Raw genomic sequence first — 14,123 nt, forward strand, 5'->3', positions numbered from 1 at the left:
ATGCTCCTACTAACTCAAAATTCAGTGAAACACATGGGAGTCTGACCCAGACGTTTATAAATCCTGATGGTGCCATTCATTTACTAGCAGTGTAACCTTAGACAAGATGAGTATCCTGACTATGCCTCTGTTTCTTTACCTATAAAACAGGAAGATGGCATAAACAGCTGTGAGAATTAAGGGAAGCGACCCATGCCAAGTGTTTGACACCGTGCTGGCACGTGTTAGGAAATTTTTGTTGCCCCCATCCCCCCATCCCCAACCCTCTCCCTGTTCCTGGTCACTTTCCTGCAGGTAGATTGCCACATATTTGATAACTGAGTTGGGTGGAGTTTTGGTCTGGCCCTAGGGAGAGAAGTACGTGTAAGTGGCCATGAAATCCTAAAGTGTCCCTCCCACTGTCTGACCTCGGAAAGACCTGCCTCTTGGTTAGGTTAGAGTTTGTTGGTGTTCACTTCTAAAATATAGACCTGGCCTGATATATCATTCTGCTTTCACCAAATCCTGACTGATACACCAGATCAGTGGACCTTCAGATGTAGTTTGTTCATTTATTCATTCCACAAAAATACATTGAGTATTTGGTATATGCCAAGACTGATGCTAGGGGCTGGGTGTTACAGCAACGAACAAGACATGGTCTATTGCATTCAATGATTACATAAGAAACGCCTTTCCCATTCTCCAAAATGGTCCATCTGTGGAACTGGGTGCCTTAGCAGCTTCCTCCCCCCCAACCCCCTGTCCCAAATGTATACATTGCCTTGGTGAAAATTAGAAAAATGTGCCCTCTCTTGGCAGACATAACCCTTGGGCAGAAAGCTTGGGAAGTGACGCATGGGCTGAATTTCAGCTCTCTCCATCACTTGGCTGAGTACCTTTGATCAGTATCCAAACTACACCATGCCCTTACGCAATGGCCCTGTGGCACACGGATATGGGGGCAAACCAGCATGGAGCTTTCCCCCACATGACCGGGAGTGCTCTGTGAAAGCAGAGCACAGAACACAGAGTCACAGCAAAACCGACACTTTTAACCTCAAAATAAAGCAAACCCTTGACATTGAAAGGAAAGTATCCCAAGACCTTCCCTAGCTCTTAATTTGTGAATACCATAATAACTGAAATAGCAGTAAATAGGCCTCTATAAAATAGCTTAAAAATTTAATTTGATAGACTAATTATTACCCTTAAATACAGTTTTTGTTTTTGTGACAAAACTTCTAAAGCAAGGGCTCCACAGGAGGAAAAAAATATTAAAGAAGTCCTTCATCAGGAAAACTAAGAAACCACTCTTCTGATCCTTGGAAGTGAGAAGGGTGTATTAATTGGATGCTCTGTATTCAGCTTATGACTCTAGCTTTAGCCACAAGCTTCTAACCCTGTAGATGTCCTCTCTACGCTCTTTGTGCCTTGAAGTTAGCAGGCTTATTTCATTCCTCTGTTGCCCCTCACAGTGCAATAAGTATTTGTTAAAATGCAAAACAGTTTCATACATATGGAAATCAGCCTCTATTTCAAGGTGTTAAGTTGCGGCTATTGGCCTATTTATTTAGTGGTCTTGGTTATGATTTTTTTCCCCTTGTATTAGCAATACCTTTCTTTTCATTGTAGGTTCTTATGTCCAAAGGTATTTCTTTTCTTCTGATGAATAGCTGGTAAATGAAATGTACCTGTGTTAGAGTGCAACATTTCAAGAAGGCATGTTGCTTTAACCTTGAGTAAAACGTTCTTAGAACAAATCACAGAAACTGGAGGACATTTATACATTCTGTAACACAGTTCCTCCAAAGGCAGTTTGTAAGCCCTATGTGGCCTTTCTCTTGGCAGGACTTTGTCAATGTGTCTTTATAAATACAGAACTTTGCAATTGCATATGACAGGGATTTCACTGTGGGTGGATTCATGGAAGAAGAGGTTCACTGCCCTCAAGAGAAATAACAGTGAAAAGTAGGTCATTTTGATGCCGATTTCTTTAGCAAACTCCTCTAAGACTACAAGTTAAAAAAACCTCCAATCACAACTAGCTTTTGTACATATAACTTGACAGTTTACCAAGTACTTTCACTTGCAAATCTTAGTTTTTCCTTGAAAAATAAATCCCAGGAGATAGAAATTATTATTATGCAGTATTATTAAACATTTTCCATTATGCATGTGAGGAAGTTGAGGCTTGTTGGTGTTTAATGATTTGCTCAAAGTCATCCAACGAGAGAGAGAGAGAGAGAGAGAGAGAGAGAGAGAGATGAGATGAGAGATTGAGAGGAAGGAGGGAGGGAGGAGGAAGGGGGACAGCCAGCAGGGAGGGAGAGAACCTAACTTCTCTGATTCTAAATTCCATGGTAATTTTTACTAAGCCACGGGGCCTGTTATAAACAAATGGCCCAACTTTTTCTTTCACCCAGGTGGACTCAGACAGGGCAAAACTGGTTCTGATGCGCCAGTCTCAAGCTCTATTCCCTTCTGCCCCACCTCCCCTTCTTCCAATGTCCTTCCCCTTACAGAAACCTGCTCTTCAGAAGGACTCTGACTTTGGCATTTACTTACTAATGGGGATCTGTATGCATCTAGGCAATAACATGCACCATCAATGGGAAAGAGTGCTCAAGGAACTTCATTGTCCACCTGTGTTAGTGTTAAAGAGCAGTGACACAAGGAAGTGATCAAAGATGGAGGTAAGTTGCTATCCAAATATTTTTCTAATACATTAAATATATGCAAGAAATATTTAGGAAGAATATACAATAGTGGTTAAAAGCTTAGTCTTTGGAACCAGACTGCCAGGGCTCATATTCCAATGCCACCACTTACCGTTACCTAACATTAAAGAAGTTACTTAACTTCTCTATGCCTCAGTTTCCTCCCCCATGTAATGAGAATAAAAACAGTAACTATATAATAGATTGTAGTATTTAATTAGTAAATAAATGTAAAATGCTTAGGACAGTACCTGCTGTATTATAAGTACCAGATAAATATTGGCCATTTGTTGTTTGTTGGATATGACACAATAAATAATGAGTCGAGTGTTAAAAAAGTGTTTTGAGTAGATTTGACACACAATTAGTTTCAGGTGCACAACAGGGTGGTCCAACTTCTCTAAAGATTATGCCATGCTCACCACAAATGCAGCGATCATCTATCAGCATACAGCACTGTTACAATATCGTCAATCACATCCCCTATGCTGTGCCTTTTGTTCCTGAGATTTAGTCATTCCATAACTGGAAGCCTGTATCTCCTATTCCCCTTCACCCATTTTGCCCATCCTCCTCACCATCTCCTGCAACCATCATTTTATTCCCTATATTTACAGGTTTGATTCTGGTTTTTGTTTGTTTATTCATTTGTTCTTTTAGATCCCACATATGAGTGAAATCATATGGTATTTGTCTTTCTCAGTCTGACTTATTTCACTTAGCATAATACCCTCTAGGTCCATCGATGCCATTGCAAATGGCATTACATCCTTTTTTATGGCTGTGTAATACACACACACACACACACACCCATATACACACACAATATATATATACTATATATACACTATTATATATGCATGCCTATATACATACAAATATATATACATACATATATGTATGTATATATATACACACAAATATATATACATACATATATGTATGTATATATATACACACATATATACACACATATACATACATATATATACACATACATATACACACACACACCAACATATATACACACCATATTAATGAATAGATTCTTTGAGTGACTATTATGTTGTAGGCTCAGCAGGAAACTCTAAGGATATAGTGGTAAATTTTATAGACATTGGTTTTGCTTATTTTAAGCCTATATTCTAGCAGAAATAGAATATGACACAAGAACTTATTTAATTAAAATTGGGAAAGGAGCTAGTAAGAAGTGTAGATGGTCCTAAGAATTTGCCACAGGGATAACAGGGGACCCAAAAGTCTGAGGAGCAGGGATGGGACACAGGGAGTTCAGGGAAAGTTACACCTTGAAAGGTTATGAGATTCAAAGGAATAAGAATTGAGTACAAGGCCGCCTGGGTGGCTCAGTTGGTTGCACGTCTGGCTCTTGTTTTCGGCTCAGGTTGTGATCTCGGGGTCTCGGATTGAGCCCTGTGTAGGCAAGGAGTCTGCTTGAGATTCTCTCCCTCTGCCCCTCCCCAGATGGGTCTCTCGCTCATAAATAAATAAATAAATAAATAAATAAATAAATAAAATCTTAAAAAAAAAAAAAGACTTGGGTACAAACAGGAAAGAGCATTCTAGGCAGGGGTAATAGCAGGGTATGCTCACCGAACTGAGAGCAGTACCTGTGGCAGGAACACAGAGAGAAAAACTGGTGTTCGAAGTTTAGATCAGGTCATACACAGCCAAGGAAGGCCATGGAGAGGACTTTGGACTTCGTTCTGGAATCAATGGGAAACCTTTTTGGAACTTTATCAAAGGAGTGGCCTAGCCAAATTTGCATTTTAAAAAGATCACTCTACCTGCAATTTGGAGAATAAACTTGAAGGCAGGAAAGGAGGCCAGCTAAATTGTATTTAAAAGCCCAGGGTCTGGAGGAAGACAAATAGGAGTTTGATTTCTGGCTCTGCCATTTGATTTATTAACAGTGTGAACCTGGACAAGTTACTTCATTTCTTTAAGTCTTAATTTCCTCACCTTTCCCACAGCATTGTATATCTTTCCCACCAGGTTGTATGCGGAGTAAATGAAGTATCCACATCAAAACACGCAGCAGAGTACCCAGTACCTCGTAAAGTATTCATGCCAGTTGCTAGTAGCATTATTGATTTTATTGCAGTCACCTATGCAGGGGCTGGTGTGGCTAGAATTACAGAGCAGTGGAGATGGAATCAGGTAAATGGGCTTGAGATGCTCACGAGTCGCAATCAGATGGCCTCTAGGAGGGTGGTATTTGGCTGGTGACCAAAACTCCCAGTCATTTTGGCTCTTCAGGTCCAGGATGTGATTTTTGTCAGTGTGATTTGACTTCATTCTGTTTATATTAGTCCAATTCACAAGAACATGTTGAGAAGAGACCAAACAATCAATTTACAGAGAGTAATAATTTATTGGGAGTTTTTCATGTCATCTAGTCATTCCACATTCCTTGACATGGGAAACCAATTTCTATTCATAAGATTGCTTGGTAAGCATGAAATCAGAGCAGGGGGGTTAGTTGGATGATTTCGCTGCTTTCCTCAAGCCTGATACACTCAACTTCACTACTGAGGTAGACTGTAGTTGTTTCTGCTCTATCTGAAGTACCCTTCCCAGCTTTATTCACCTGGCTAATTTTTACTTCTCTTTTAGGAGTCAGTCTAGAGTTATCTCTACAAAGTTTTTAAAATATTTAAAGGTTGGATTAAGCTCCCTTCCCTTTATTTCCAACTGACCATATTTCATTTAAATTATTTCTCTTGGTTTATCACACCCATTAGATAACCTTCTTGAGAGAAGGGAACATATCTTTTTGCCTGATCTTTTATGCAGCGCAGCATCTATTGTCTAGTAGAAGCTCAAAAAATATTGTTTGCACTGCTGACTTGCCTAACGTACCAATAGATGGGATATCGATTAACCAAAAGGAATGGGGCCTCTGCTACTGAACAATATTAGAGAAACAATGTCAGGAATTCTTGTTCTTGGCACTCTTTTTATTAGTCATCAAACAAATCATCTTCTTTTTTGCTGATTTATTCAAAGTTACAGCAATTAATGGGCTCTACATTTCTTTTGCATTCATATCTTGATTAGATTTCTTGGTTGGTTAAGTTTGTTGTTGTTGTTGTTTTTTAAAGTAGGCTCCAAGCCCAACATGGTGCTTGATCTCATGACTCTGAGATCAAGAGTCACATGCTCTACCAACTGAACCAGCTAGGTGCCCCTAGGCTGGCTAGTTTTAATATGGGGGACATTTAAGGAGACTTCTGCAAAATCACATGCAGAACTTGTTATTTGACTCTCACTGACGAGCGGTATTCAGGCACCTTACTGAAGGTCTCCGCATCAAGCAATACTAGAATTCCAAATATTTTGACAACTGTCATAAGAAAGATACAAGTAAGTTCAGAGGCAGCACAGATAGATCTTAAAGACATAGGGGAAAGGGAGATCAAGACAGATTTGGAGGCCAGGTAAAGAAGAATGGATGGAATTCTGAGAGATGAAAAAAATGAGGTAAGGCAATGAACAGCATGAATAAAGGTATAAAATTAGAAACACACCACACCATTTTGTTCTGTTTGGGGAGATCAAATACAACAGTCCTATTTGGTTAGAACATTGGGTTTTAGTAAGGGAGTAGAGTAGAATAAATTTGCAAAAGTAGGGTGGTCAGGGCAATCTTGAAGAACTTTTTACACTAGACTAAGGTATCTGATTTTACTTGTCAGGCAATGAAGAGTTACTGAAAATTGTTCAACAGAAGAATGGCACACACAAAGTGGCTTATAAATATCTTAATACTGTTTTACAGTTGTGCAATGCTTTGCAGTTATAGATTTCTTTCATATGTACACTCTCTTTCAATCTTCACCATACCTTATCAGAGAGGTATTATTGTCTCTATTTTATACAGGAAGAGACTGATGTCCAGGGAGTTTTAGTGTCTCACTCCAAATCCCATAAGTGGTAAATGCAGAACCTAGAGACTTGAATCTAGGCTTTCGGACTCTAAGTTCAGTGTTCTTGCTATTACAATGATGCCTATATGAAAATGAATTATTGATCTGATAGCAGTAAATTGTAAGGACTATAGGATGGAGTGAAGAATAAGCGCTCGATAAATTATTAATATCACGATTATTACTTGCAGGAAAAGTTAGGACTTAAGAAGAAATGGGGTCCCAAACTAGGGTGCTATCAGAGGGAGTAGAAGGGTTATTTATACCTGAACTTTATTTTTGCCTGTAGAATGAAAGTTGTCAAAGGAATTTCAAGAATAGAGAGTAGAAGAATAGAAGCAAAGGTTTTTGCCATTAGGAGTAAATATGGTAGGTGGAGAACAAAAGAGGGCTAGAAATTTTCCTGCCTCTCAAGACATTATTAGCCAAATCTCTTTCAACTACCAGTAGGAAAGCCCCATTCACCTGGTGTTCTCCTGGGTGATTGCAGAGAGCAGAAAGCCTACTCCATACAGCCTTTTCTAGTTGACAAAGCACTTTGAAGTTTGCTTATTTTCTTCTGCAAACAAAGCCATGAAAGTTATCCCCATATTTGCGAATGAAATCATTGAGGCTCATCAAGGCAAAGGGACTTGCTTTAGAATCTGGAATTTCTGCCTTGTCCAACATGGGACTTGCTAGTCATGTGTGGCTACTGAGCACTAAGACTTGGCTAGTCTGATGTGATATGATATGTCTAGTCAGTGTGCATGGGTAATATACACACTGGATTTCACGGACTTTGGGTGAAAAAAATCATGCAAAATAGCTCAGTAAGTTTTAATATTTGGTTACATGTTGAAATTACAATATTTTAGGTATTATTAAGTAAAGTACATTATTAAAGCTAATTGCATCTGTTTCTTTTTATGTGTTTAGTAGAAAATTTAAAACTATGGGGCTTGCATTATATCTCTATTGGACAGCACTGTTATAGATCATAGCCTATAGCCAGGACTTGAACAGCCCAACATTCATAACCCCACAGATGCTTGTCTTAAAAGAGGTAGTAATAATGATCATAGTTAACATTCATTGAGTGCCAGTTGCACTTTCTAGGCACTTTACATTCATGAACTAATTTTATCTTCATCAAAATTTCATGACCTGAGTATTATTTTATTGTAAAACACAGAAATTCAGTAACTTTCCCAGGGTCACAGATTTAGTAGAGTCAGAATTCAGACTTAGGCAAGTCTACCTCCAGTGCCATTAGGAATGTCTCCGTTGCTGCCTGTTTGCTAAATCCCGAGGAGACATTTGGATGGGCTTCATTTTATTTTAATCTGAGAGACTTTGTATATGATCTCATTTAATTTTTGCAACAACCCCATTAAGTAGTTATTATGCCTATTTTATAGGTGAGCAAACTGAGGCTCAAGAGGTTACACAGTCTGCCCAAAATTATACTGGATCCATGCTGGAACTCAGTTTCTAATCCAGCCTGAATCTAAAGTTGATACTTGATCATTATGCCGGTCTCCTAGGGGTGATCTCCAGGCTAAACCTTGAAGTACTGACACAGTCTCGCTCCAGGGTAGCCTTGGGCAGATTATCCTCTTTAGAATCGGTCCAGATGACCTCCATCCTCAGCCAGGTTTGGTGATAACCACCCTATCTGAATCTTTCATTTTCAATATTTTTTTTCCTACAAGTTCTGCCACCTCAAACTCTCCTGGGATCTGATGAAAAACATTTTTTTAAAAAAGGGAGGGAGGAAGGAAGGGATGAAGAGAGGGGGAAGAAAGAAAGAAAGAAACAAAGAAAGAAACAGAAAAAGAAAGAAAGAAAGAAAGAAAGAAAGAAAGAAAGAAAGAAAGAAAGAAAGAAAGAAAAAAAGGGAGACCAAACAAAACCAAATGAAACCAAATGAAACACAAAAACAGTATTCCCCTCAGGCAGGCTCCAGTAGGGTTGACCATTCATTTCAGCAGGGTCCTGCTTCTTTCAAATCTGATCATCATCTACCCCCAAATGCAGGCTGCAATGATTTAATTAAACAGAGATAGTCATAGATTTCAGAGATAGAACAGCTGGTCCTCCTGAAGACATTCTTAGAAACATCTAAGTAGCCCAGGGCTGTGTCCGAAATGAGATGGGTGGGGATGTGGGGAGTGCAGGTGTGGTGGGGGGTGGGAGGAAGGAACATAGACCGAGACTTACAGGCTCTCCAGGTGATTTATGGAGTTCTGTATGTGAATGAAGACACAGAATGAATAAAGTCAAGCAACTCCTTTGGGGGTGAGGTTTGTGCGTGTGTGTATGTGCATGTGTGTGTGTGGTGAGAAAGGTTAATAGTATGATTTTTGCAGCCTTGTTCGAACGTAGACAAGCCGTTGTTTTCTGTGACAGATTCGGAACTTCTAACTAGCATGCATCGAAATATAAAATCAGGTCCCAGGTTTCATGGCAACCCAACCTGACACAGCAGCGAACAAAAATGGGAGAATATAGAAGAAGTCCACCCTGTATGGCACAGCCAGCTTGGCTTCCTTTGGCCAATTTCTCCTGATTTAGCAGTACTTCCGCTCTTGCCCTCATTTCCCCTGGTTTGTAAACTACGTCACTTCACTGAACTCAACTCCAGACTGTAGAAAAACAAAATTTTGTATTTCAGCAGTGGTTTTCTTGGCATCTCTACCTCTGAAGAATTTCATGTAATTCTAACTTTCCCTTTCTATCTTTGAAAGACGGTCGCTATAAGCTCTGCTTACTCTCTCTCTGCTTCTTCCTTTCTAATGGGATGTCCAACGCAGTATAATGCAGCGTCTGTGTAACTGTGATTAAAGATTCAGTGTTTGGTTTAAACCAATATTTACCAGTGAAATCCCGCCAACATAAATGTGCAGGCGAGGTAAAAAATATTGGCTTAAATCAATCTCCCCCTGAACACACACATACAGACAAGGACTGTAAATGTTTCATGTGTCACTTCTGACGTCCTGGCCTCTTTCCTTCAGCTTCATGCATATATCAATGTAACACAGACTCCGGCGGAATCTAGATAATAGGTTCTGACAGTGATTTTTTTTTTTTAAAGTTGTTTCTCTAGCCAAGGTTTGTTGTTGTTTAATTGGTTTTGTTTTGTTTTTGTATGGTGGTTCTTCTGGCACTACCACACATTGCCGTGGCATCTCGTTTAAAAGGTTTCCTTCAATTATGAGACTTTGTAATTACTCGAAATAGGAGTAAACAAGGGAATTGTGATCGTTTAAAACACAGCTTTAACTACCAAGCTTAATGTGGAACCATACAATCGGCATTTTGAGATTAAGTCCGTGTAGGCGAGCGATTGCTTTAATTTAGCGAACATTCACTGAACTGAATTTATTCACTGACTGAATTTACTGAATGAATGAATTACTGCTACACTTTGAATGCATTTCAAATAGTTGTAGTTTGGATTAGAAATTATTTTTCTGAAACTGAATAACCCAGGCAGCCAGCAGACAGAAGGCCCCAGCAGGCACCTGGCAGCCTCAGGAGAACTGGAGAGGGTGGAGAGGGTGGAGAGCGAGGGAGTTTTTTACATGGCCAAGGCGCAGGACCAAGCCCTCGGTGAAAACTGAATTGCAGTTCCCATACCGCACTTCCTCTTAGGGAGGGAGGGCTGGGTCTGAGATGAGGAAGGCGGAATGACTCATCTACAAAAAAAGGCCACTGAAATTTGCTAATGGCAAGCCCTGAAGGGTATCTGGCAAACAGCAGGCACTTAATACTTGCCTTATAGACAGGCAAAATAAAATGCAATAACCTCCGTCATATATGGGGGTCGAGTATGGAATGTTCCAGTCAGGGCGTAGGGGCAAAAGAGCAATTCTATGTCTAGTAGTGATAAAATCCCTTTTGTTGCTTTCTCTAACTCCGAATGCTCAAGAGCCTGTGCACCAAAAACTGAAGGACCATGGGAAGGATGGATAAGACAGTATTGTTAATTATAGCAGTAATTAATTAAGAGTCGGCCTGAAGAAAATATCTCTAATCTTCAAAATAACCTTGTGAGGTAGATTGCATTATCATTAATGTATAGAAGACAGAACAGGTGGGAACGGAGATGGGCAAGGTGGCTTGGGCATCTGGACTTAATGGCGGGCCCCAGTGGGGAATACCCAGAAGTACAAGACACAGTCATTGCCATGCTCAAGGAATGTGTAGTCCGGGAGGGGAGCAGGGATGCACAGACATAGAATGAAAACAGCAAGGACACACCGTGGGCTGTGCATCGGACCACTGGAGAAGAACCGAGAGCCGCAAACGTGTGCTGGGCTATGAGCAGAACAGGTGCTTAATACATGTTTGTGGAAGAGCACTGAACTTAATTAAGAGCCAGGTAAAGGTAATCTTAGAAGGAAAGACATGGAATCCATACTGAAATGCAAAGCAGTGGGAAGACAAGGCTTACTGAGCAGCGGGTGTTGAAGAAAAATGGTTAGAGAGTCAGAGTGGGTTTAATTATGAAGTGAAGCAGAAGAGTCTGGACTACTGGAGACTCTTGAACAGAGGAGACGCATGAGGAAAGTTGGGATTTAGGACAATTAAGCCGGCGGGACTTTATCAGATGGTTCTCAGTGGGACGGAGCTAGAGTTAGGGACCCCAAGAAGATCCTAGGGCAGGGATTTAAGTTGAAAACAATGCAGGCTAGAATAGATGGTGACAATAGGAGGGAAGAAAAGAGTTAAATTCTAAGCAATGCCTGGAAGAAAAAAAGATGTATCTTCATAAGAGATGGTATATACAACATTAGGGAGAGAAAGGTGTCCAAAATTGTCACCAAGGTTTCTAACCCTATAGTGGGACATAAGAACAGAACCAGAGACAGATGTGAGGGAGTTGGAGGATGGGGAGGGAGAAACATGGAGTTTGGTGTGATTCCCACATTGTTACAAGGATTTGGGGTGGGTCTCATTAAGTGGTCAGAACTCCAGGCATGGATTGCCACAAGGATTATAGGCTAGGGATTGTGAGTACATACTACTTGGACATGGCTATTGGGGACATGTGTCTGTCTTCTAATTGGTTCCTGGAGAAAGGTCAATAACAAATTCATTATTCCCCTCGATTATCTCACCAACTCCTTATTTTCCTCCACTCCCTCCTCCCCCATTTCCTCAGTCCCCAGTTGCTACACAGTCAAAGCAATGCCATGAGTGATATATGTCTTGGATGATTTCCAGCTCTGCAGGACACAAACCTAATGCAGGAGATTTCTCTATCCTCAGCATCGGCAAGGAACCAGGCCAAATGCTCCATAGTGGAGAGAACCATTAGAGCTGGAGGGGTCTTAGAGACCCGACTCCTTGGTTCATAGGCAATGAGACCAAGGCCAGGAGATGAGACTTGACATCTCCAAGATCACACAGCCTCCATGTAACAGCAGAGACCAATTCTGAATTTTTACAGAACCTTTTGTTATTGCCATTATATTATGCCTCATCTCTGACTGGCAATATTTAAAGTACTATTCAATTGGACTAATATTTATTGGATACAAAATACATCAGCCCCTATGCTAGGCACAGGGGATACCAAGAAGGGTAAATATAGCAGTCATTGCCACCGAGGCACTTACAGTCCCGAAAAACTGTTTTGAGAATAGGAGTAGTTACTTCTCCTTGGGTAGGGGTGTTGGGGAAGGCTTACTGGAGGAAATTATGCCTTGGGAAGGTTTTAAAGGATGAATAGGAGCTTGCCTGACAGAAGATAGAAAAAGAAGGTAAATGCATTCTAAGCAAAGGGACCAGCATATATCAAAGTAAAGCGACAACACAGTATAGTGCTTGGAGTTACTGTAAGGGCTCAGTAGTTCTATGGTATTGAGGGTAGAGGAGAGGCAGGCAAAGCACTGCTAGGAATTTCAAAATATGAGGGGGGGGGGTAGGGGAGTGGGAAACATGAAGAAGATATCCAGAAGTTCCCTGAGTGATGTTCTATAGAAGTATCGTCACAATCAGAGATAGATGTGCTTCTACAGAGAAAAGTCAGTAAACTTTTTAAAAAGGCCAGACAGCAATCCTTTTAGGTTTGTGGGCCATATGGTCTCTGTGAATATTCAACTCTGCCTTTTAAGCACGAAAGCAGCCGCGGACAATACATAAACAAATGCATGTGGCTGGGTTTCAATAAAACTTTATTTGCAAAAACAAGTGGCTGGTCATGGGCCATATTTGCCAAACACTGCTATAGAGACATCCTGAGATCTTGATGTCACTCTCAGTATTTGTGGTAGACAGAACAACGGCCTCTCAAAGATGTCTCGGTGCTAACCCTCACAACCTGTGAATATATTACCTCACATGGCAAAGGAGAATTAAGGTAGCAGATGAGAATAAGGTTGCTTATGAGCTAACCTTAAAATAAGGAGACTGCTTGGGATTATCTCCATAGACCCAGTGTATAAAGGTCTTTGTGGAAGAGGGAAGCAGATGTGTCCGTGTCAGAGTGATGGAATGTGAGAAAGATTCAACCAGCCATTGCTGGCTTTGAATATGGAATAGGGCCAAGAGCCGAGGAATGCAGGCAGCCTCTAGAAGCTGGAAAAGGCAAGAAAATGGATTTTCCTCTAGAATCTCCAGAAAGGAATGGCCTTGCCAAAACCTTGATTTGTGTTGTTTTGAGCCACAAAGTTTGTGCGATTTGTTACAACAGCAATAGAAAACTAATACGATACCCACGTGAGCTGAAACTTCTAAACATTGTGGAGAAAGCTGAGCCTCCAGAGTTAAGAACGCAGGTTTAACATCCATTTAAATGCTTCATTTAGATGAAAAGGGTAGGTTAAAAAATTCTGCATTTGGATGTGGGGAAATTAGGCAATGCTTTCAGGGAGCCGCTATAATAAGGAGCTGCTTTCACACTGAAAAGGCTTTATGGCTCCCTGATGGGGTATAAGGGGCATTGAAACAAAATTTCTCTTTATTTGTGTTTCTCCAGGGGCTCTCAGACCTACACACTCGGGGATTTATACCTAAGGAGAGAGATGGTCTGGGCGTGGGGGTGAAGATGAAAGTCCCAGAGCAGGTCCCCGTATGCGGCGCTCAGAGTGGGGAAGTGGGCTGCCAGGAATCAGCCCCTGACTTTCTATTCCGCTGGCATCAGGCCACCCTCTGCCCAACTGCTGTGCCACGGCACCACTTACGTCATGGGGAATACAGCTTGCTGCTTTAAAATGTGTGTTATGAGGGAAATGAGAACACAACGCTGGTGACATTTCACAAAGGAGGGAGCATCCCAAAGACGAGCTCAGGCAAGCCTGGCATGCATGTGCTGTTAGGGGCCACTTCAGAAACCACGGCCGCTGGGCACTCACTGAGGTAGGTCGATCGAGGTCAAGGGCCCCTGCCCAAAAGATCTCTCTGACTACCTGTCATGGTGGGGGGCGGAAGCCACGGGTCCTGACCTCCCTTCCATGCTGTAAACATCTTGAAGGCGGAGACCTCC

General features: G+C 41.1%; 1 protein-coding gene across 6 annotated transcripts in view; it reads right to left on the reverse strand.

Moving 5' to 3' along the window:
• PDE4B (phosphodiesterase 4B) overlaps positions 1 to 14,123 on the reverse strand; it is a 522,167-nt gene that overhangs the window by 45,761 nt on the left and 462,283 nt on the right. Inside the window, exon 5 of one of the 6 annotated variants that reach the window (XM_032426960.1) lies at positions 10,891 to 10,915. The exons of the other annotated variants lie outside the window; for them this stretch is intronic. Coding sequence (XP_032282851.1) covers positions 10,891 to 10,915 — 25 coding nt within the window. The remainder of the gene's footprint in view (positions 1 to 10,890; positions 10,916 to 14,123) is intronic. 6 annotated transcript variants of the gene reach the window in all.

Source organism: Phoca vitulina, unplaced genomic scaffold (assembly GCF_004348235.1).
Source record: "Phoca vitulina isolate PV1807 unplaced genomic scaffold, GSC_HSeal_1.0 scaffold2, whole genome shotgun sequence".
In the NCBI taxonomy this organism is placed as follows: Eukaryota; Metazoa; Chordata; class Mammalia; order Carnivora; family Phocidae; genus Phoca; species Phoca vitulina.